The sequence below is a fragment of the Berghia stephanieae genome, chromosome 3 (genome assembly GCF_034508935.2).
Source record: "Berghia stephanieae isolate SIO BIC M18660-M18661 chromosome 3, UCSD_Bste_1.3, whole genome shotgun sequence".
In the NCBI taxonomy this organism is placed as follows: domain Eukaryota; kingdom Metazoa; phylum Mollusca; class Gastropoda; order Nudibranchia; family Aeolidiidae; genus Berghia; species Berghia stephanieae.
The window spans coordinates 22249987-22274986 of record NC_088362.1 but is presented as its reverse complement, the minus strand read 5'-3'; the positions used below and the strand labels follow the sequence as shown (position 1 = coordinate 22274986).

Here is a 25000-nt window from a genome sequence, read left to right as displayed (position 1 = left end):
TAAACAACCTTTTGTCGTGTCACAGGGCTGTAAAAGAACAAAGCTTTACCACACTGGTAAGACTCATCTTGGAATACAGTTGCAGTGTGTAGGACCCCCAGACGAAGAAGGTCATACGCCAGCTTGAAAAAATTGAAATGCGGGCCTGCAAATGGGTCCATAGCAACTATGACAGAAAAAAAGGTTAAACAATCATGAAGGCAGAAAGCAACTGGATAACATTGAACGATAGAATGAGCAAACGCAAACTGAAGATATTCTTTAAAGGTATCCTAGGACCAACAGCCATTTAATCAAAGACCACCAACAAAACCCAAGAAAAAAGTGCTGCTCTTGACCATCAACTCCCGAGTAAATCCACACATTCAGTACATTTTTTCAAGTACCCTAAGGGTGCGCATTCCTTTTCGACTGTTTGAGAAATTCGTAATGACTCATAGTAACTTAGTAACTGGTTCTAAACTATCGGAACAATGGCGGACGCCCTTATGAAATATTTCTCCGACGGGCGTAAAAGTGTATCCAGAGGAGAAAAACATTATAAATCTGATCATGTTTTGACTTTTATACATTCTGATTACAAGACATGTGAAAAAGTTCTAGCCAGCATGAACAATATAAAGCACCGATTTTCTTTGTTTAGAACCAAGTTGCTCGTCGCTAGGCGGACGGGACATCAGACTTTTGAATCCTATTAGAAACATGTCTGTCACAGGAGGACATAATTATTATGATACAGGGCCATAACTTAACACCATTTCACACCACACAAATGTTGGGTCTTTCTTCATCACTCAAGCTGTGACCGTATGGATGGATTGGATACATCTGGGGGTCACAAAAAAATGAGACACTTTTTGTTGCTTGCTAGAAAAGTACAAGTACAGTGGGTTCGTTTTGTTTTTTTTAACGAGGTCAAAAATGAACTGTCGAGAGATTGCCATTTTGCGTAAAATCCAGTTTCAAAAGCTTGCCGGGTTGTTGGGCTTTTTACCCATTTATTACAACAGGATGAATCAACCTCACTTATCAGTAAAGGGACATCGCATTTTTATTTAGTATCAAACTACATTGATTTTATCTCAAAATAACAATAGCCATCACAATCACGGCTATGTGCGGCTATTTGGTCTGTGAGGCTATGTGGTCTAGTGGTATGAAATTCGCTTTCGGATCGGAAGGTCCTGAGTGCGAGCCTCGCGCATAATTTAATCACGGTCACCGCACTCCATAAAAAGCTCAATTTATCCGGGCTTGTCGTGACCAGCTGCACTAGGTGCTGGATTGCATCTCATAAAGGGCTGGGTTATATTACGCTATTTCAATACAAAGCAGAAATTAGAAACACTCGATAATTTGAAAGCAACAAGAACAAGAACTTAAGTTAATGATTGCCAAGTTAAAATTTAAAATCCTTCACTGGTTGAGAAGGTTTGCTTGTTATGCCAAATGTATTATGCCAAATTCGTTATAAAAATCACATCAAAAAAGTGTAGATAGGTGTGCCCAATGATTATGAACTTGGCAACCCGTTTGCACTGTAGACTTTATAGATTAGATTTGAAAGAAAATTAAAAGCACGTAGTGTGTTTTGACGGGGATAAATCACAAAATTAAAACTCTTGTTACGCAACGGTACTTATTTATTTCAATGTTTATGCTAGCTAGAATGAAGTGGATATCAAGTTAGACGGAACCAAATCTTTTGAGCTATCAACGTTCAAAATCGTTCAGGTAATAACGTCTATAAGTGTGGCTATGTGGTCGTGTGGTATGACACTCGCTTTCGGACCGGGAGGCGCAGGGTTCGAGTTCCGCTTTGAGCGACGCATAGTTGAGTCCTTGGACAAGACTCTTTACTCACAATCTCTCAAAGGACATTTTTACTATACTATGTCATTTCTCGTCCTACATCTTAATGAGTTGCTATTGACTAGGGACCCCTTGTAAAGCGCTTTGAGCACATTAAGTGGATGTTGCTCTATATAAATGCTCAATTTGTTTAAGGTGCGCGCAAAAAAGAGGTCAGCGTTTGTTTGTTTTTTTTTTGTTTTTGTTTTTTTTTTTTTGTGGGGGTTTTTTGGTAATAGATGAAGGTTGATACGTTTTTGCTATACAGTGGTTGAACCGGGTGACGTTGCGTTTTCGCTTTTTTGGTGGTTTATTTATTTATTTATTTTTTGTTTGTTTTTTGTTGTGTTTGTGTTTTTTTTTTGGTTTTTTTGTTTGTTTGTTTTTGTCTTTTTTATTTAAGGGGGGGGGGGAATTGATTATTATGAATAACAAATGTTTACTTTCGGGGAGCGAAGGCTCTAGTTAGACTAAGCTTTGAAGCGACTTTTTTGGGATCGTGGATAGCTCATACGGTAGAGTCACGATCTCCTGGGCCAGGCGGAGTTGTCGAGCCCCCATCGCCGCTGCGAAGTTTTTATTCTCTGTTGTCTTCTGGCACTTTCCTGCTCACTTCATTTCTTGGTTACTTTCTCTGTGGACGTATAGTTGAATGTATCTATTTCTTTAATTTAAGGGGAATGGGGGGGGGGGGGCGAAGTTGTCGAGTAATTAATGCATTGCATTGTGTCCGAAAGTCCCGGAATCCAGCCCCGCTTTAGGCACTTTGTTGTTTTTTTTTCCTTGGGCAAGCTTATTAACACCCATTTTGAGACAACTTGGATAATTCCTTTTGACATCAGACGTCGGTTTGATGGATTATCTATAGATAGTATGCGCTTGGCGAAGAAGCTCACAACATTGCCATCCGGAAGTATAACGGACAAACACACAAAACCATGTGTCACCATGAACGTATATAGTCAGGTTAATACAGTTTAGTGAAAATTACTCATAAACACGGATGGCAAAAAGCAATAACAAAGATCTGAGTGACGTCAACTTCATACTATCTACATATATTCCATTATGGAATGTCTACGTGATGGCAATGTGCAGCAAGTGGTCTTGTGGTATGGCACCCGCTTTTGGATCGGAAGGCCCTGGGTTCGAGACTCGCTCGGCGCATAGTTGAGTCTTTGGAAAAGGCTCTTTTCTCACATTCTCTCATCTTACTCAGGTGTAAAATGAGTACCTGGTCGTTAGCATTGTTGTCTCTGTCGGAAAAAAAAATTAATATCGCCTAACAGGTTGCATGTCTCGTTCTTCATGTTACTTGTTGCTGTTAGTCATGGACCCTTTGTGATGCGTTGAGCACGTTTTGTGGATAATGCCCTATTTAAAACCTCAAGTATTTTTATGATGCCGGGCGAGGCTTGAACCCAGGACCTTCCGATCCAAAAGCGAGTGGCATACCACTGGACCACATAGCCGCCCTCATTACCTACCATATTTCTGAATTTTCCCGAATTGTCATACCTACACAACACAAAAAATTGATAACTTTACACTTTGGGGTTTGTTTGTTTTTTGTTTTTTTTGTTTTTTTTGTTGTTGTTTTTTTTTTGGGGGGGGGGGGGTTGTTGTTTTTTTTTTCATTGAATTGCAACGAATGTGACGAATCTCCAGTAGCTGTTTCGGAGAGGATTAAATCTTTAACTCACTCAACCCTAACACCGACTATATCCGTAGTTTACCCGGGTTACTTTTACCCCATGCCTATTTATTTATTATATTTTTCTGAGACAGATTATAGGCGCATCTAGTATCAAATCTAATGTTTTTAGTTTTTACACGTTAATGATAGTTGAATAAAACTATCTATGTACATGCTATGCTCATTTTAAGTACATTTTTTTTCCAATTTTGAAAAGTCGCAAAATCTCTAGGATTGAGTAAGTTAATCAATGCCTTGGGGTTCTCATTCGTATAAAGTAAAGTGTTCGTAGGTCGATCGTGAATAGCTTATCTGGCCTAGCGGTTTTATGCATTTTAAAAGTGAAAAATGTGCATAAAGATTAGATGAATATGCATACAAAAAAAGAGTAAAATATGTAAAAGATATGCAAATTACTCATCCTAAAAATTGCAAGCATATTATATGTACAATTAAAAATTGAAAGACAAAGTTAAAATTCAGCTTGTGCTTATATTAAAAGTAAAAAGTGACTCATCGTGTAAAGATTTGAAGAATTATTTGACATGCTATGAGCATCACACAAGGATTCATACAACATATAATACTTACATTATAATTCAGGACACATGTTCAGTAAGAGCTTTAAATATAAATTCGAAAATGGATTGAAATGACAAAGTTTTGTTAACGTTGCATTCTGCTAAGGCGCATATTTCTGGAGGGCCAGGCTTATGGCTTTAAATCTGTGTGAAAGATTCCAGACAAATCAAGAAAGATGAATACAAGAAAAATAACATACATCCAAAAAAATCAGTCCAGCTCGACTGGGGATCGAACCTCGGACCTTCTGATTCCAGGTCAGACGTGCTACCATTACAGTACAGAGGCTCCCGATAGTTGGGATAATTTTAATACCTATATTCTTCACAAGGGTACGCGTTGCGTTTTACGCTGTGAACCGGTGTCTGCTCCTTAATTTCTTAATTTGGTTATGGCTTTGTTGCGAGCATTACGAACCGAACATAATTTATCAAGTGGTGTAATTAAGTGAATTAAACGCACAAATTTGTCTTCTCATAAAGTTTTCTTTTATAATAATTGAGCTTTTATATAGCGCAATATCCACTAAATGTGCTTAAAGCGCTTTACAAGGGGTCCCTGATCAACAGCAATTTTTAACATGTAAGACGGGACATGACGCCTGTTAGGCGATATTACAATTTTTCGGACTAAGACAACGCTGTTAACGACCAGGTAGTCATTTTACACCTGAGTACGGTGAGAGAATGTGAGTAAAGAGCCATTTCCAAGGACTCAATTATGCGCCGAGCGAGGCTCGAACCCAGGACCTTACGATCCGAAAGCGAGTGTCATACCACTAGACCATATAGCCGTGGTTATTGAAACTAACAATAGATGTAAAATACCATGATGATTGTATTTCAGAAAAGTGAGTGGAGCAGGCACTTATGTTGATAAAAACAGAAAATGAAGTGCTTAGTGTTGGATGACGTCGACGCACGGATCGGAAGGTCCTGGGTTCGAGCCTCGCTCGGCGCATAGTTGAGTCCTTGGAGAAGGCTCTTTACTCACATTCTTTCACCGTACTCAGGTGTAAAAAGAGTACCTGGCAGTTAACAGCGTTGTCTCTGTCCGAAAAGCATTGTAACATCGCCTAACAGGCGCCATGTCCCGTCCTAAATGTTAAATGTTGCTGTTGGCCAGGGACCCCTTGTAAAGCGCTTTGAGCATATTTAGTGGATATTGCGCTATATGAAAAGCTCCTTTTTTATCGCGTCCCTCCCATGGCCAGGCGGAGTTGTCGTACCAGTAAGGTCGTGGGTTCGAGCCCCCCATCGCCGCGAAATTTTTATTCTCTTTTGTCTTCTGGCACTTTTCTACTCACTTCATTTTCTGTCATGGATTATTATGAACCTTTAGGAGAAGTCTTCAGAATGTATTTTACTCTTATCGGAGACGAACCTATAATTTGGAAGTCCTACTGGTGTGCGACTACCTTATTGATAGTGATTACAGATCAAAAATGCTAAGCACATAAAATGGTGTGTGTTTGTGTGTCTGTGTGAGTGTGTGTATGCATATAGGAATATATGTTTATGTTTGTTTTTTTTAAAGGGTTTTACGGCGGTTGCCACACATTAAGGTCAAATCAGCGCCAGTAAAAAGGAAGAAAATGGGATAGAAAAAAGTTCTAGAACTACAGTTAAAGCACCCAAAGAAAAGGGAAGACAAAGGGGAATTGGTCCAAATAGGAAACAGATGTAGTTTCTTTCCTCAAGCAAACTATCAAAGTACTTAGTTTTAGATCACCTAAAAGTCTCATCCAGACACAAGCACAGGTCCCTATTAAGAGGAATACACTCAAATGTTTACAAATCATATAATATAGAACGTAAACAAAACATAATACAGTGCATAACAGAGAGATGATTTACAAGGAAAAAATAGCATCTCCCAAAACTAACTATATATACATTTGACTGCTTCCCTCTAAGCCAGAGTATCCAGCCAGGGCCAGAATAAAACCAAGTAATATAATTCCAATACAAAGACAGAAAGCGTATTGGACAACAGATAAAGAGGGATACGAGACGCAGTAAGTGCCTCCCTGCCCACTATGGGAGGTCAGGAACCCCAACCAGATACGAATATATAATTGCCAATAGCCTTCAACAGTCATGACGTCACTTCCCTCGTAATGACGCATGGTTACTTAGTAACTGGCTCTAAACTATCGGAACAATGGCGGACGCCCTTATGAAATATTTCTCCGACGAGCATAAAATGTATCAGAGGAGAAAAACATTATAAATATGTTCATGTTTTGGATTTTATACATTCTGATCACATGACATATGAAAAGTTCTAGCCAGCATGAAGAATAAAAAGTACCCATTTTCTTTGTTTAGAACCAGGCTGCTCGTCGTTGCTGGGCCACGTGACATCAGACTAGTGAATCCAATTGCCCTCATATATTATGAGAATAAAAAGAAAGCCAAACCAAACTTTTATCAAAAAGGCATGCTTTTAATTCAAAAAGACGTCTTAATTTTGCAAATCCAGTACGAACTGTAACAATAAATAAATTTGCATATTAGAAACAGGTACTACTACTAATAAAATAATCTTTCAAATGAATATTTGAGTCAATCACTACATAGTCACTTTAAAACAAAACACGTCTGACACCTTTAACAATAAAAACGAATACTCAAAAGTAAATAATAATATTTAAAAATCCAAATGTAAAAAAGAAAATAGCTGATACAACACACCAGACGATTTTCGGGATGCAGCGCTATAATTTGATAGAATGATACTAAGCTGCTAGAAGCTGTGGACTGTGAAAAGTAATGAACAAAAAAAATGAATATAACAGCTTTGAAAAAGAGCCAAAATCCTAAACACGAATATTTTCGGGCTCAAAGCCCTTCTTCAGCCAATAACTAAAACAATAAATCATTAATATAATATTACTCAAAACCCAGACAGACGGCAGAAAGTATTGGACACGTCTTGTCGTTTTGTAGTAAGATCTCACGTGACCAATTCTTTTCTGCCCATCCGTTTGAATTTTTAAGAAATGTACGTAGTAATGATTTTATGGATAGTATGCGCTTGGCTAAGCAGCTCACAACATTGCCATCCTGAAATATAAGGACAAACACACACACACAAAACAACTATGTGTAACCGTGAACTGTTATAGTCTGGTTCATACAGTTTAGTGAGAAGTACTCATAAACGTGGATGGCAAAAAACAATAGCAAAGACATGAGTGATGTTATCTTCGTTCTATCTATTGATACTGTCATTTGCTGCATAATGATTTTGAGAAGGAAACGTTCCACGATTGGTATTTTGTTCTTTCTCGAAGCTGTTATAGTTATTTTTAAAAAAATTACTTTCGATAAAATATGCGACATAATAATATAGATAGGGTTACAGAACATTTCATTTCAAGTCACCTGAAAATGAAAAATAACATTCCAATCATTCAAAAGAAACGAAATGAATTTTAAAATACCTATCTAGGTCTAGCCTATTTCAATCATGTACAAAATCCCATTTCACACGAGTTAAAAGTGATCCCATTTTAAAACGTCATTAGGAATTGTTGTATATTTATAAATTACCCGGTGTTAAAGTAATAACTAATTAAACAATTAATTATTCTATGGTGAACATCAACAAAAACAGAAATAACAACAACAACAAATACAATAATAATAATAATAATAATAATAATAATAATAATAATAATAATAATAATAATAATAACAATAAAAATAATAATAATAATAATAATAATAATAATAATAATAATAATATATAATAATAATAATAATAATAATAATAATAATAATAATAATAATAATAATAATGATGATGATGATGATCATGATGATGATGATGCTGTTGATTATGAAGATGATGAAGATGGAGATGAAGGCATTTATAATCTGATTTTAATGCATTTCTGTCTTAAAATCTTCCAAATGAGGAGACAGGTCCATTTAATCCTTAGTCCACGAAGTATGACTAGGATTTGATGTGTGTATTTTTAGATTAGTCTGCTAACAAGGAGACAAGCTCTACGTCATGTACAGCTGTGTCATTTATCACTGATATTCGTTACCTTATACTTTGTTAATATTGAATTATTATGTTCATTTATTTAATACGTTTAGGCTATCTCAGGCTTGACTATCAACGCTTAATCCGAATCTTCCACTGCCGCTAGTGTGAACGTGAGGTTTCCACATAACGAAGACGAAGAAGGAGAAGAAGAAGAAGAAGAAGAAGAAGAAGAAGAAGAAGAAGAAGAAGAAGAAGAAGAAGAAGAAGAAGAAGTAGAAGTAGTAGTAGGAGGAGGAGTAGGAGGAGGAGTAGGAGCGAGGAGGAGGAGGAGGAGAAAGAGGAGGAGAAGAAGAAGAAGAAGAAGAAGAAGAAGAAGAAGAAGAAGAAGAAGAAGAAGAAGAAGAAGAAGAAGAAGAAGAAAAATAAAAATAAAAAAGAAGGAGTAGATGTAGTAGTAGTAGGAGGAGGAGGAGGAGGAGCAAGGAGGAGCGAGGAGGAGAAGAAGACGGAGGAAGAGAAGGAGGCGGATGGTGATGATGATGATGATGATGATGATGAGAAGAGGAGGAGTGCTATCATTATACAACATCATCATCATCTTTAGCATTATTATTAATAACATCGTAATAATCATAATCATCATCATCATCATTCATTCATCATCATCATCATCATCATCATCATCATCATCGTCATCATCTTTATCACAATTGGAGTGTGTTTCAAAGTGTCAACATTCTTCTCTACAATAGATTCCCCCTAGAACTATTCTTGTCTGATGCTATAAAACTGTAAAAGATGTTCAGGCAGATTGATATAAAAGTAAAATAAATGCATAATTAATCAAAACAAGCGCTAGAATTTAGATATGCGCGATCGTCCTGGCCTGCTCTATGTTTTAGCCTTTTACGAATTTTGAATAAATAGGCTTGGCCATCACATCGTTTTATGCACCTTTGGAGGGGAAACCCATGAAAACTTTATCAGATATTTTCTGATAAGATTAAGACACTTGGACAAGAGAATAGTGCTTAAACAAAACTTAATACAGTTTATTTTAGGAAAAGATTAAATAAGATATGATGAATTTGATTACCAAAATAAAAATTGAGATAATCAATAAATGCAATGTCAATAAAAGTATTTTGAAAATTGATTATTTTGTCAATTTATATTTACCCGCAGTCGTCGCCCTTAAACTAACCAAAATCAAAGTGATTTACTTACCAGTTCAAAAAACATTTGCCTAAAGCTACCTAGTGCATGCGGCACTACTTCAGTGACTCTCACTGTATTCAACCAATGACTAAATGGCACACATTGATGAGGATTAAACGCACTTGAAGCTGTCAGATTGGCGTACTCTCAGCTAAAAACCAGATAATATGAATGTATTCGACTACATTCCATACCATTACAGTCTACTAGATATATGAAAAGAATGCAAGTGTATGTAAAAATTACGTTCAATGTTGATATCTCAAAAATGGAATTGCTTTTGTGCTTATTTTGAGAAATTTGCCGACACTTTGAATGTAATACATGAAGGCCGATACACGAATACAACCGAGTACATAAAACGTTGTACCACAAACTGGACTATTACAATGTCTTATGGAGCCAATATGATTACAAGAGGATAAAAGAAATATACAGAAACAAAGTAACAAATCGAATTTCCGCCTTTGCCTTTTTACAAGGGACAAGTTACAATTACAGAAATACAATTTCAACCCTATATAAACGTAACGTAAATGTGTACTTAATTTGTACTTCACAGACTTAATAAAATATTAGACATACAGGCTTCCAAAATGCAAGCTGGGTGTAAAGAATTTTAAAATTTTAAAAAAGGAAAAGCGAAATAAGATACAATAACAAGAGAAGAATGGGGAGAAGAAATAAGATTGAGAGTCCCAGCAATGATTGGTAGTGCGGGGCGGTCCTTGGCAAGCTTAAGGACCACGGTCCTACGGTCCTTGGGAAATGAAGACCGCAAGGACCGGTCCTAGGACCGGTCCTTTTCGACATTGAACATTCCTGAGAGACTGTTGGAAATTCGAACCGGTTTGACCTTTGAGACCATGGGATCGTTCATTCTTGAACCGTTAAAGACCGCTACACGATGAAAACCGTGGTCTACAGGAGTAAAACACACGGAGTAGTCACACTCATTTCAAATTGTAACCTAATTAGAGAAGAGGGGTGATGCCTTCTTTATTTGCTCACCGTACTTCATTGTTACTTCGATAATTTAATAAAATTTGAAATTTATCCCCATTAACGGAGATAATGGCATCGCCCAAGGCGTTGATCGAGTTGTTCGTGGCGTTGATACACACACGCAACTCCTACCCCCCCCCCCCCACCACACACACACACACACATTAGAGGGCAGCGAGCATTGAAGAGTAAGAGAGAGACGTGAAGTTATAATAAGAGGGGGTGGATGAGGTAATAAGAGGGGTCGATGGTGACTTTTCGCCAGATCTAACAAACTCAGCTACCCATTCATTGCTGAGTAGACAGGGATTCAGAAAAAAATCGACTGCACCCGGGATCGATCTCTGGCCCTTTGCGTATAAAGAGAGTGCTCTATCAACTGAGCTATCGGGGTCCCCAAATATTCTATTGGACTTTTTTAAAATTCAGACGTTATAACTGGGTTTTTTGGAAGGAAGAAACTAATGAAACTCATATTATTTGATTAGTAAAAACACCAACGAAATTTTAATATTATTGTATTATTTTAAATGACAACACTGCGATAGAAAGAAGTGGTGACAAGAGATGGACAAAAGAAAACAAAAAATCGGATTTGCTACTTGCTAGGTTCGACACACACACACACACACACACACACACACACACACACACAACACAAACATCTTTAGTAGTCACATACATTTCAAACAATAACCCATTAGAGAAGAGGGGTCATGCCTTCACCATAGATCATTGTCATTGCGATCATTATGGTGTAGTAAATTTTGAAATTTACCCCGTATAATGGAATCGTCCAAGGCGTGCGCCTCCTGTTCCCCCCATCTCACACACGAAAGGGCGGTTTGCGGAGTGGAGGTTGGTGGTCGTCTGCCTGTATGGTCGTCTGTGTCGTTTAGTGTATGGCAAAGGGGGGTGGGTGCGATTAATTAAGTGGGATGGGTGGTGATTGGTGGAAGATAGGCAACCGAAGCAACGAATCGCTGGGGCAGGGTTGCCAGTTTGGCATTTTAAATGCCAGATTCCAAAAATCTGGCATTTTTGAAAACCGTTTGGCATTAGAAAAAAATCATTTGGCATTTGGCATTTTCATTTGGCATTTTCTTTTCTTGTATATTATACTTCAAATGACACCTTTTCTTAATTATTTCTAAACGCGTAAAAACAAACATCTTCACATTTCTTTTTCATTCTTAAAATCCAACCGTGGTGTAGTGGTTTAGCACTCCACTTAGTAGTCAGTAGGTAAATAATTACCCCAACAGGAAATTTAGTATAATTCAAAAAAAAAAAAAAAAAAAAAAAAAAAAAAAGAAAAGAAAAAGAAAAGAAAACACGCAAGCCACCAGGATATGATAGTAAATTGTCTATCAAAAGTGAGTAGTTTTCTTAGTGGGGGTGGGAGTCAACAGACTTTGGCATCTTTTTGAGTGTTTTGGCATTTTTTGAGTCTTCCCCTGGCATTTTGTTGAAAAATAATCTGGCAACCCTGCGCTGGGGAAGTAGTAGGCTATGGCGCGAGACCGTAGGACCGTGGTCCTTGCAAGGACCGCCCCGCACTAGTTGAAAGGTGATAAGAAGTGAGGACCGCCGCCGATCTTCCCCTATGGGACCGGTCTTCGGTTCACAGCTAAAAGACCGTCGGACCGCGGTCTAGACCGGTCTTCAGCGCGGCACTAATGATTGGATCATTTTCTACGGGATTTCAGTGCGTTATTTCTGTTACAGTCTACAGCAGTCCCTGGACGAAGAGCAAAGGCTGAAAAGTCATTTGGTTTACACTGTTTCTATTTGTATAAATATACATAACTCATTTTATTATCTTTTTTGTCGTACTGCAAACTGAGCGACCAAAATTTGATCTATTATTTCAAGAGACCCTTTTTAAAAATTATAAAATATCATTAACGGACTCCAACACAATGTATCTTACGTTTGTCCGACAGTATGTTTTGATATACATATCACATTCAGTGGCATTTTATTATCCTAAGGGATTATCGACATTAAAAGCTAGTTTTGATTATAAAGTCATGGACAAATTATACCTTTAAAACAGCTTTTATTCATAATCATATTTATGAGGAAACGACTAAAATTTGTCATAATTGAACATCTATTTTATGTACGTTGAAATTGGTGAATACCTAAAAACAACAACAAAGTTCAACAAATCAATTATCTAACGCAATATGAAGATGTTTCGTAGTCGACAGTTGTCAACACTTTAATGTTCAATAGATAAAAAAACGTTTGATAACCTTTATTATGAACATCACTTTTAATAAGAGACCGTTCGTGATTGAATACTACACATTCAATTAAATACTTAAAAGTTTCACTCATTTATTCCTATTTCTCCTCAGATTTTTTCTCTTGGATTGATCTCAACATCTTACTCCTCTTAAACGACCTCGTGGAACTGATAAGGGAGTAGAACTTTCAAGAAAGAAAAGGCTTCTTTTCATTGTCTATCTTTAGATTCTACTTTTCTCACCTCATTGACTTCTTTTACGATAGCTTCATTTTCCCACATGAGAGGCTAGAAACAAAATGGCCCTCAATTTTCTTTCATATTCCGCTTTCACACCAACAAAACGCCTTACCGTGCCAGAGACAACATGAAAAAAAAGAACAACTATCCATTGTTAGATATGATTTCAGCTAGAATATCTTTAGGAGAGCTTCTGAGTACGTGTTTTAACTACGACCGCAATCTGGGCAGACAATATCCTCTCCATTCATCAAGAATCCTCGTCCCACCATGCTGGTATTGCATTTGTAACAGTTGAAGCAGTTACTGTGCCAGTGACGCTCCTCGAAAGAGATGAACTTGGTACCGCCAATACCTGAGAAAATATGTACAAAATATCAATTAAACTCATTGAAGTAGAAAACGGTAGGGGCTGCCTGAAGCCTGTGATCGTGAAAATACTAACGAAAGAGTGAAAATGGAGAGGCTTCGTATGGGAACGATACAGACAATGGACGTTTCGGGTACAAACCCTTCATCAGCACAACAATACACAAATGAACGTGGAAAACAAATAAAATAAAATAAAATGCAAAATAACTGGTATCGTCTGTAATCAATGGTGGTTGCAGTATGAATGAAACGTTAGGTACGACATCGATCCTAACGTTTCATTCATCTATTCTCCGAAACGTCAATTGTCTGTATCATTCCTATACGAAGCCTCTCCATTTTCACTCTTTCGTTAATAAAATTCATTATATTTACCATATGTCGAACAATGTCCAGAACATTGTTAATGGCATTAAATAGGGTCATATATTATAGGCAAATCCACTGGATGGTGACACGAGATAACAAGTGTCGATTTTTAAAGAAAATTAGAGAAAATAATTTTGACTTGAGTCTATCGAAATTTGATCATCTACCAATTGAAATAAACAATAAAACAGCTAAAATGTTGAGGGGAATATAAGTAAACAAAAGATGATGATCAGTTAAAATTTGGGACTCATACAGACAATGTATGAAAATAAAATCAGCCAAAGACTGTACATATTAAGACAATAACTAGGTAAGCTTAGAGTGAATTGGAAACTATGAAACTAGTCTGCAACAAATACACACACAAACACAAATACACATTATATAGCTTAATAAATATTTAAACCCAAAAAGTTAATTTCAAAATATATAAAAACTTGCCTGTGATAGGCTTAGTACATCTGGTGCATCTCTTGGCAAAAAGCTCCGAGTAGCAATCCCCACAGAAGGGCTGCTCGTCCTTGGAAGTGAATTTCTCACCGGCGAGGAGCTTGTTGCAATGAGTGCAAGTAAAGCACTCACGATGCCACGGAGTGTTCTTGTAACTTATGCCACCCTTGTTGATTACCTGGGGAAGACATAGAGACCCATAAAACACATTTGTGAATTATTATATTTCTAATTATATACATGGCAAAAAAATGTCACGGTGTACCTACTTTCCGCGCTTTGAAATTGGATTTTTAGTAGCACCAAGTGGTTCCTCTCATTATTTTGAATACAATAAATTTCTTAAAGTTTATATGAACCATTTTCCGCTCTTGACATTGGGAAATACTTCTACGATAAATGAGGAAAATATATATGATATTAATTGCAGAAAATATCTCTCCGAGTCCAAATAAAAAGCTCCTTGGAGTTCTCTAACAAAGTCAAGAAATGGATTGTCTATCAAGACAATAGAAATGGAGTTTAAATTTTGAATAATACTTGAATTCATAATAAATTTTGAGTTGATCGAGTTATCAACGTGTTTATAGACTAGCACCAATTCATTGAAAGGACAGTTATGCTTGTAACTTATGACACTTGAGTTCTTTCATGTGCGATTATAACCTTATATATCCCGTGCATTTGTGTTGGTGTACATAATATTACATTTACTTACTTACTTACTTACTTACTTACTCACTTACTTACTTACTTACTTACTTACTTACTTACTTACTTACTTACTTACTTACTTACTTACTTACTTACTTACTTATTTATTCCATTTAACTCCATCCGGAGCATAGGGCGTCCACTACGGATCTCCATCTGGGAAGGTATATGGCTGCCACCTTTGCCTCCTCCCCCCAAACTACGACATTATGACACTTTTCAATTCTAAATTTAGCGTTCTTCACCATGTTGTTGGTGGGCGCCCTCTTCGTTGCTGGCCTTTGGGGTTCCAGTCAAATGCTGTCCCTGTGATGGATGGGTCTCTTCTCAGGGGTGTTTCCAATCCATTTCCACTTTCTTGGGCGGAGGAATACAACTTTAACTTGTTGTTTTTAATAAATATAGATCCCGATTTAATAGTTGAAGAGGTTTGCACAACTTGTCTTTCTATACATTTGGATTAGACCTTCAAAACAAACATCCCATGCACAGTCCAAAGTCTTTCATATCATATATAGATAGGTGGCGTATCATAACACTACGGTCATTTTTGTATTATTTCTAGCGTACTCAGGAGAACCACAATCCATTCCTAGATTTAGAAAGTCATTAAATTCGCTGGATATATCTGGTATTTGAACATCCAATTCAAGAATATCCTTGGCTTTTTCAGTATGACGTTTTTCAAAATCATGACAATACCAAGATAATCTGGTCTCGAAAGACTAAACAAATGAAAAGCTCGTTTGATTATCTTATCTGTTAAGAGATTCACCAGCGGTTCTGACAGAACCAAGAAAGAGACGAAAAGTCGAGAATCGCTTCCTAATATTCCCCAAGATTCACACATCGTAGGCAATTGGACTCAATAGTCTGATATCACGTCCGCCCAACAACGAGCAGCTTGGTTCTAAACAAAGAAAATTATCAGTACTTTTTATTCTTCATGCTGGCTAGAACTTTTTCACATGTCGTGTGATCAGAATGTATATAATTCACAGCATGATCGGATTTCTAATGTTTTTTCTCCTCTGGATACACTTTTATGCTCGTCGGAGAAGTATTTCATAAAGGCGTCCGCCATTGTTCCGATAGTTTAGAACCAGTTACTAAGTTACTATGCGTCATTGCGAGGGAAGTGACGTCACGACTGTTGAATCCTATTAGGAGTGCATTAAAGCGTTCAATTTGAGAGCGGCTCTGGTTATACTCACATTTTGTTTTTGACATTCGAAATGTAGTAAGTATTATTAAATTGCAAATTTGAAAAGTCATTGATATTCAAGTAAAATGTTGACTCTTGTCTACCGTCCAGTATAATATTATAATCATTTTGATACTCACATCCCCACACTTGGTACATCTCTGCGCATAGTTCTGTTCATAGCAAGGCACGCAGATGACCTGCTCTTCACGGGGGATGAAACTCTTATTTCCGATAGGTTGATTACATTCAGAGCACGTGAAGCATTGATCGTGCCATTGCTTGCCTTTGTACTCAAACTTTTTCATACCTGTGGAAGAGAGAAAAAGTAGTTTTTGTTTTAAGTAGTCCTTCAGAGACATTGGGCCCATGGAGCCGGAGTTTATCCCAGTTTCTATAGCGTGTAACGGGCAATAGCAATTGCTTGCTATCCTTTGGATAGGACGCTATTCTATCGCAAATTACATTGCGCCAAATCTAACAGACTCAGCTACCCATTCAATGCTGTGTGGACAGGGAGTCGAGGGTCGGAAAGAATCTCGCCGGTACCCGGGATCGATCTCGGACCCTCTGCGCATGAAGCAAGTGCTCTACCAATTGGTGAGCTAGCGGGACACCAATGAAAAGTAATAAAAGATGAAGATATTGTTTTATGTGTCAAAGTCCTGTCTGATGTTGAGATTGATCTGTTTCTTTATACACCAACATTATATTGTTATGATGTGCGGGTATGTGGTGCTATAGTATGACACTCGCCTTCCGATCGGAAGGTCCCGGGTTCGAGCCTCGCTCATGCGCATAGTTAAGTCCTTGGTAAAGGCTCATCACTCACATTCTCTCATAGTACTCAGGTGTAAAATGAATACCTGGACGTTAACAGCGTTGTCTCTGTCGTAAAAAAAAATATAATATCGCATAACAGGCGTCACGTATCGATCTACATGTTACATGTTGCTGTTGGCCAGGGACCCTTTGTAATGCGCTTTGAGCACTTTTAGTGGATATATTGCGTTATATAATTTTTTGTTTGTTTGTTTTGGGTTGGTTATTTTTTTGTTTTGTTTTGTTTTGTTTTGTTTTTTTGTTTTTTTTTTTGTCTTTTTATTTTGCTTTTTGTTGTTTTTTTATTTTGTTTTGTTTTGTTGTTTTTTTGGTCTTTTTTTTTTTTGGGGGGGGGGGGGGGGGTGGAAGGTTACGTCATTCAGAGAAAACCTCTATATATTGTCTTATATTTGGTGATGTATTGAGCAGGAAAATTCTTGTCTGTTTTACCCTTTAAAAGTCACGATCGATTTTCCCTGGTTTTTCCAAGTTATTTGATTGGTTGAACAAAATGATAGTATTAAGCTATTATCTATCTGATTTGTCATTCTGCAGGTCACTCGGGTCTTTGTAATTGTTTCTTGTCATCCACGTTTATGAGTAATTCTCACTTAATTGTATTATCCAGACCATAAAAGTACATGGTTGCACAGAGTTTTGTGAGTTGGTCCGTTATAATTCCGGGTGGTAATGTTGTGAGCTTCTTAGCCAATCACTATCTATTGGGAGTCAGCTTTTAAAAGGTAAAATAATCTATTATCGGTATTCACCCTTTAACCTCAGAACCACTTTACAAAACCCTTATTCATTCATTGTCAGTTTCTACTGCAATACTCGCGAAATCCTTTAAGTATAAGGCAACAAGAGAGCGATCCCAAAGTCCTCAAAAGAAAGCACATCCATTATCCGTTGACAGCGCATGATTGGTGAGAATTTACGAGATTAGCGTGTCACGGAAACGAAAAGCCGTGCCTTTAGTTGTTCAGTGAACTCAACCTGACCGCATGCCTTACCACCCAGTCAGCCCCCTTCGCCTTCGTGGGGGCGTGACCTCGGGGTCATGATAACAATTACCCGTTGAATGATTGTTACTCCCAGTCATTACGCGTGTTTGTTTACTTTGTAAACCTGCTATCCCAAGTTTAATATGATCATGAACGCAAAGAAATTTACAGAAAGAAAATATTTAGAAAATACTGAGTATTATGATATAAATTCGATTCTCATAGTGTTAGTTGAAAGGAAGTTATTGTTAATTATAAATTACTCATATTTTGAGAAATAATTAACTTACTTTTAACTTTACCCCCAAATTGCAAAAAAACGACACGCTCAAATGCAATAAAACTTGGTTCAACTTAAAGACAAACATTAAGAGAATTTACTTATGTCGTCTCTAAATGGACTTGTCAATCAATTCATAGTAATAGCCGTTTATATTTGGGATACCGTAATTGTTTCGTATAAGTCGCCAAAGTACACAATGAAGACAATCTTTTCTCACAGTTTGAATAACAGAAAACATAGATAATTCCAAATTCCGGGATGGTTTTAAACATTTATTTGTACAAAGCGTAAATTATGTGTATTATCTATCTGACTTTATGTGTGTATGTGTATTTATTGCAATACTGTCTGTCGGCGTGAGCGTATGTGTGTCAAGACGTAGGAGAGGGAGGTGGGGGTGGGGGGGGGGAGAGAGAGAGAGAGAGAGAGAGAGAGAGAGAGAGAGAGAGATAGAGATAAATAAAATAGATAGATAGATAGACAGAGAGAGAGAGAGAGAGAGAGATAGAGATTAGAGATAAATAAAATAGATAGAGAGAGAGAGATAGAGAGAGAGAGAGAGAGAGAGAGAGAGAGAGAGAGAGAGAGAGAGAGAGAGACTAAAATGGGGGAAAAACATGATTCTCAGGAGAGGGAGGGAATCCAAACTCCTGCTCTATTATGTCACTTTTCTTTCAGTCAAAAGTCACATTATAATTTCAAATTGTTTAGGTGTCTCTACCTGTCTTATACGTTGTAAACTGTCCTGTATTGTTTCCTGATAATTTAGTTGGTCATTTTCTGTCGTTCTTTTCTAATCTTATCTTCTATTCTGGTACATAAGACTGTAAGTCAGGGGAAACTTGAAGAAGACTGGTTGTCATTAAAACATTGTCTACTGTGATTTCTGTGGAGTGTGATGAATGTGTGTCTTGCGTTGTGTCTAAGGTTTGAATGTCACTTGACTGCCTATCTTTAATGCAGCCGACTCGTATGTTTGTAAATGTTTTACACACATTGCACATTATAATGTCACTGGGGACAAAATCTGTCCACAAATGCTGACTGTTTTTTACAATAGTCCGGGAGTTTATTAAAAACTCTTCTCCTTTATATACTTTCATCTTTTTGATTCTTTTTACACATTTGTAACATATCACTTTTGAATGTTTGTTTCTAAGTCTTTTCCAATATCAATATCAAATAACAAAAGTATTTCACATTTGAAATCATTACACAGTAATCTTTAGCGGTTACGGTTTTTTTCTTTTTGAGTGAGTGCTGTATAGCCACATACACTACAAAGTTCATTTAAAGATTTCATGTGGGTCTCTAAAGTGTGATCCGTTTTCCTGTATGTGCATTGCAAGAAAAAAAATATTATAAAAGATTAAAAGACAAGTCCATTAGACGGTTTTAATCATTAAAAAGCCCAGAGAATGTTAGATGCGCCGATACAACTTTTTAAAAAATTGGTAGTGTCAAAAGTTTTATATTAATTTTTTTTAAAATAAATAGCTCCTGTAATTGATTTTATTCATTGAGTTTTTCAGATGTAAATAACTAAAGAACTAATCACAGCAGAATAATGAAACCCAGACACAAATATCAAACGAGAAAAATGCAGTTATATCCGAGCTTTGAAAAATATGTTGTGAATTTAAAAGAGGAGTAGCAGTAGACTGAAAACAGGAAATGCCGTTACTCAATTTATATGTTTTTGGAACGTAATGCATTGTATGAAGTGAGTAGAAAAGTGCCAGAAGACAATAGAGAATAAAAATTTTTCGCGGCGGTGGTGGGGTTTGAACCTGCGACCTTATTGGTACGACAACTCCGCCTGGCAGGTGAGAGCGTGGCTCTACCGTGTGAGCTATCCACGAACACAAAAATATTCGTTTCAAACCCAAGTCATTTCTAGATCCCTCTCTCACCCACTTCTGGGACCGCCGATTCGTTCGCCCACCACCATCGCGAAGTATTTTGACCAGCAGTTAAGCTTAACAGCCAATATTCTCAACACAAACATATAACATAGAAACGATTGAGACATTGAGTATGCTCCGGTGTATGGGGTGAATTTTTAATTCAGAAAAGTGAGTGGAGCAGGCACTTATGTTGGTAACAACAAGATATGAAGTGAGTAGAAAAGTGCCAGAAGACAATAGAGAATAAAAATTTTTCGCGGCGGTGGTGGGGTTTGAACCTGCGACCTTATTGGTACGACAACTCCGCCTGGCAGGTGAGAGCGTGGCTCTACCGTGTGAGCTATCCACGAACACAAAAATATTCGTTTCAAACCCAAGTCATTTCTAGATCCCTCTCTCATCCACTTCTGGGACCGCCGATTCGTTCGCCCACCACCATCGCGAAGTATTTTGACCAGCAGTTAAGCTTAACAGCCAATATTCTCAACACAAACATATAACATAGAAACGATTGAGACATTGAGTATGCTCCGGTGTATGGGGTGAATTTTTAATTCAGAAAAGTGAGTGGAGCAGGCACTTATGTTGGTAACAACAAGATATGAAGTGAGTAAAAAGTGCCAGAAGACAATAGAGAATAAAAATTTTTCGCGGCGGTGGGGGGTTTGAACCTGCGACCTTATTGGTACGACAACTCCGCCTGGCAGGTGAGAGCGTGGCTCTACCGTGTGAGCTATCCACGAACACAAAAATATTCGTTTCAAACCCAAGTCATTTCTAGATCCCTCTCTCACCCACTTCTGGGACCGCCGATTCGTTCGCCCACCACCATCGCGAAGTATTTTGACCAGCAGTTAAGCTGAACAGCCAATATTCTCAACACAAACATATAACATAGAAACGATTGAGACATTGAGTATGCTCCGGTGTATGGGGTGAATTTTTAATTCAGAAAAGAGTGTGGAGCAGGCACTTATGTTGGTAACAACAAGATATGAAGTGAGTAGAAAAGTGCCAGAAGACAATAGAGAATAAAAATTTTCGCGGCGGTGGTGGGGTTTGAACCTGCGACCTTATTGGTACGACAACTCCGCCTGGCAGGTGAGAGCGTGGCTCTACCGTGTGAGCTATCCACGAACACAAAAATATTCGTTTCAAACCCAAGTCATTTCTAGATCCCTCTCTCACCCACTTCTGGGACCGCCGATTCGTTCGCCCACCACCATCGCGAAGTATTTTGACCAGCAGTTAAGCTTAACAGCCAATATTCTCAACACAAACATATAACATAGAAACGATTGAGACATTGAGTATGCTCCGGTGTTTGGGGTGAATTTTTAATTCAGAAAAGTGAGTGGAGCAGGCACTTATGTTGGTAACAACAAGATATGAAGTGAGTAGAAAAGTGCCAGAAGACAATAGAGAATAAAAATTTTTCGCGGCGGTGGTGGGGTTTGAACCTGCGACCTTATTGGTACGACAACTCCGCCTGGCAGGTATACTCAATGTCTCAATCGTTTCTATGTTATATGTTTGTGTTGAGAATATTGGCTGTTAAGCTTAACTGCTGGTCAAAATACTTCGCGATGGTGGTGGGCGAACGAATCGGCGGTCCCAGAAGTGGGTGAGAGAGGGATCTAGAAATGACTTGGGTTTGAAACGAATATTTTTGTGTTCGTGGATAGCTCACACGGTAGAGCCACGCTCTCACCTGCCAGGCGGAGTTGTCGTACCAATAAGGTCGCAGGTTCAAACCCCACCACCGCCGCGAAAAAATTTTATTCTCTATTGTCTTCTGGCACTTTTCTACTCACTTCATATCTTGTTGTTACCAACATAAGTGCCTGCTCCACTCACTTTTCTGAATTAAAAATGCATTGTATGCAGCTTTACCTGCAGGATTGACCGCTTGACCCTGAGGTCAACCTGACCTAAACCGTGAGTAAAGGCTCGCTCAGGCACGTAATTCGTGGGTGTGGTTATGGTTTCGTGCGTCATCACCAATCACCAAAGACATCATATCATATTCATTGTACACAATGAGAGTTGAGATATGCCCAACGTATTCTTATTTTCAGGTCTGATAATTTCAAAATTCAACGAACTTACCTATGATGTTTAATTGAGACTCTTGTGAGTCCATTTCCGAATAGGGACCAAATAAAATTAGCTATTACTTCTAGGTATCTGACATATGCGATTAGCAAATAACTTGCTGTTGCAGTTTTTGTGGCATACCCGTTGTGCATATACTATTTGCAGGTCTGATAATCGAACGTAATTATGGGCTTATTTTAACACTGTTGTAATGAACAATAGTTTACGTTGGTCTGAGAGCAATTCGATTACAACAATGAGTCCATAACAGTAGGATTCAATAGTCGTAACGTCACTTCCTTCCTATGGACGCATGGTAACTTAGTAACACTGGCTCTAAACTATCGGAACAATGGCGGACGCCCGTATGAAATATTTCTCCGGCGAGCATAAAAGTGTATCCAGAGGGGGAAAAAACATAAATTTGATCATGTTTTGACTTTTACACATTCTGATCACAAGACATATGAAAAGTTCTAGCCATCTTGAAGAATAAAAAGTAATGATTTTCTTTGTTTAGAACCAAGATGGCCGCCGTTGCCGGGCGGCGTGACATCAGACTACTGAATCCAATTTGGGCTCTATCTATCTCGTATGTAAGGTAAGGTGAGTTTCTTCCTTAACCAGTATGTCCGCTTTTGGGAAGGGGGGGGGGGGGGGGGGGGGGGGGGGGGGTATTCTACGAAATCATTTGGCAAAATCGTCTACTCCAATTGATAATAATTGATTTTGATTAAATCTACTGGATATATTATCGGTAATTGAGTACAATGTTGTTGTGCTTATTGACACTTTCCAAATTTCTAAAATTTAAATTTCCAAATTTGTTGTACCCAGCAGTTAAGGTGTCTATCATATTTTAACACTCGTGGAGAACCTGCAACATTTGTGGTAAAATAAAGGTTATTAAGAACAGGAACGCATCTATCTCAATTATTATACTACTGTATAAGTGGAAATTGACATAGATCGAGACGAATCTTTTAAAGCCACCAACGATAAAATCGGTCCGGTAATAATGTATGTAGGTGCACGTAAATGAATTTGGCAACAGGGTTGCCAGATGGCTATCCCCTATGCCAAGGTCAAATTAAGAACCGATCATTATCGTGGCCTTCGTAAAGTTATGGCCTGACACTGACCAAAAAATGACGTCAAAATGCCAGTCTTTTGCCACAAAAGAAAACAAATCGTGAATTGTATTCAATAATTCAACCAATGAAATAACTTGTCTCCATGAGCACTACTAACGACAACTCACTAGGCGGTGCAAAAAAAAAAAAATAATGACGTCAAACTGCCAGTCCTTTTGGATTTCAGTATGAGGCTATAACATAACGATGGCTACGTCATTATGCCCCAGCAGATATTCTATATATAACCATTTGAGTCAATGGGTGATAGAACTACCTTAATTTTAAAAAGGTTTGCATTTTACTCGTATATAAATCTGTAAAAATAGTTTTATAATATTTAGATTTGACAGTAACATAGCCCTACGGAACAATGTTAACCCCCCAACCCTATTTTATTTTTTTAAAAGAAGAGATAGTTATTGCTTGGTCAAACCTATCAGCACTCTGATTTCGCTGGGTTTTTTTTAATTCCTTCCTTCATCCGCTTCACTGAAGGGCAATAGGTAACCTTTCTTGCAAACAAGGGCACATGTTGGTCCAAAGCGTCACTCGAAATGTTATTATAGATAGTTCGAAGATGACGTCACTCATGTCTTTGTTATTGTTTTTTTGCCATCCGCGTTTATGAGTAATGCTCACTGAACTGTATTAACCCGACTATAAACGTTCATGGATACACACAGTTTTGTGTGTTGGTCCGTTATACTTCCGGATGGCAATGTTATGAGCTTCTTAGCCAAGTGCATACTATCTATAGGCATAGACACATTTAGGCGCATCCAATACATCAACTTGAGCAATATTTTTGAACTTCAAGAAACTGATTTCTTGATCAACTATGATATTATAAGGTCATGGGCCCTTTTTTTAAGAAAAAAAAAGAGTGATAACAAGAACTGGAGTTAGTAGTCAAATGTCAGAGGATAATAAAAGAATAAAAACTTTGCATGATGGGAAATCAAACCCACGACTCGAGCGTACGGCACCTCCGCCTTCTACTCACTTCATTTCTTGTTATCATCAACATAAGTGCCTGCTCCACTCACTTTTCTGAATGAAGCAAATTAAATATCATCATAATAAATATACTTTACATCACTATCAACTTATGCCATAAACTAGAGGTGCCTAAATGAGTCAATAAAATGGAGAGTAAGATAAGGGGAGTAAATTTAATGTGACTCGTTCGTTTTGTGTTGTTCCCTTATTTATGAGTCACAATTAACTCCCTTTATCTTTCTCTCCAACTTGTGCCATGCTTGGCACCGTTGGCTGTCATGGCTCTCCACGTTTCTCTTTTTCCCGTTGCTCTGACAGTTTTGCTGTTTCTTTCTAATCCCACACAGCCAGTGTGCCAGGCAGGAAATCCATCATTCATTTTAGTTCTCTCTCTCTCTCTTCCAGGATCCTTTATATATCTTCCTCCTACTAACTTAGACCAAAAAAAATTGCAGAAAACGGTAGGGGCTGTCTGAAGCCTGTGATCGTGAAAATACTAAGGAAAGAGTGAAAATGAAGAGTCAGTCTTCGTATGGGAACAATACAGACAATGGACGTTTCGAGTACAAACCCTTCATCAGCACAACAATACACAAATTAACGTGGAAAATAAATAAAATTAAATGCAAAATAACTTGTATCGCCTGTACATTTTATTTTATTTATTTTCCACGTTAATTTGTGTATTGTTGTGCTGACGAAAAGTTTGTACCCGAAACGTACCCGTCCATTGTCTGCATTCTTCCCATACGAAGCCTCTCCATTTTCACTCTGTCGTTAGTAAAAAAATGC

The 25000-nt window shown here is 37.8% G+C and overlaps 1 protein-coding gene across 2 annotated transcripts in view; it reads right to left on the bottom strand.

The window, feature by feature from the left end:
* Nucleotides 1-12399: 12399 nt before the first annotated feature.
* LOC144967339 (prickle planar cell polarity protein 3-A-like) overlaps nt 12400-25000 on the bottom strand; it is a 105613-nt gene continuing 93012 nt past the window's right edge. For both annotated transcript variants that reach the window (XM_078904436.1, XM_078904435.1), the window contains 3 exons: nt 16101-16270; nt 14034-14220; nt 12400-13203 (listed from right to left, as the gene is read on the bottom strand). In XM_078904436.1, the coding sequence (XP_078760562.1) occupies nt 13055-13203; nt 14034-14220; nt 16101-16270 (506 nt within the window). In that variant the 3' untranslated portion in view covers nt 12400-13054. The remainder of the gene's footprint in view (nt 13204-14033; nt 14221-16100; nt 16271-25000) is intronic.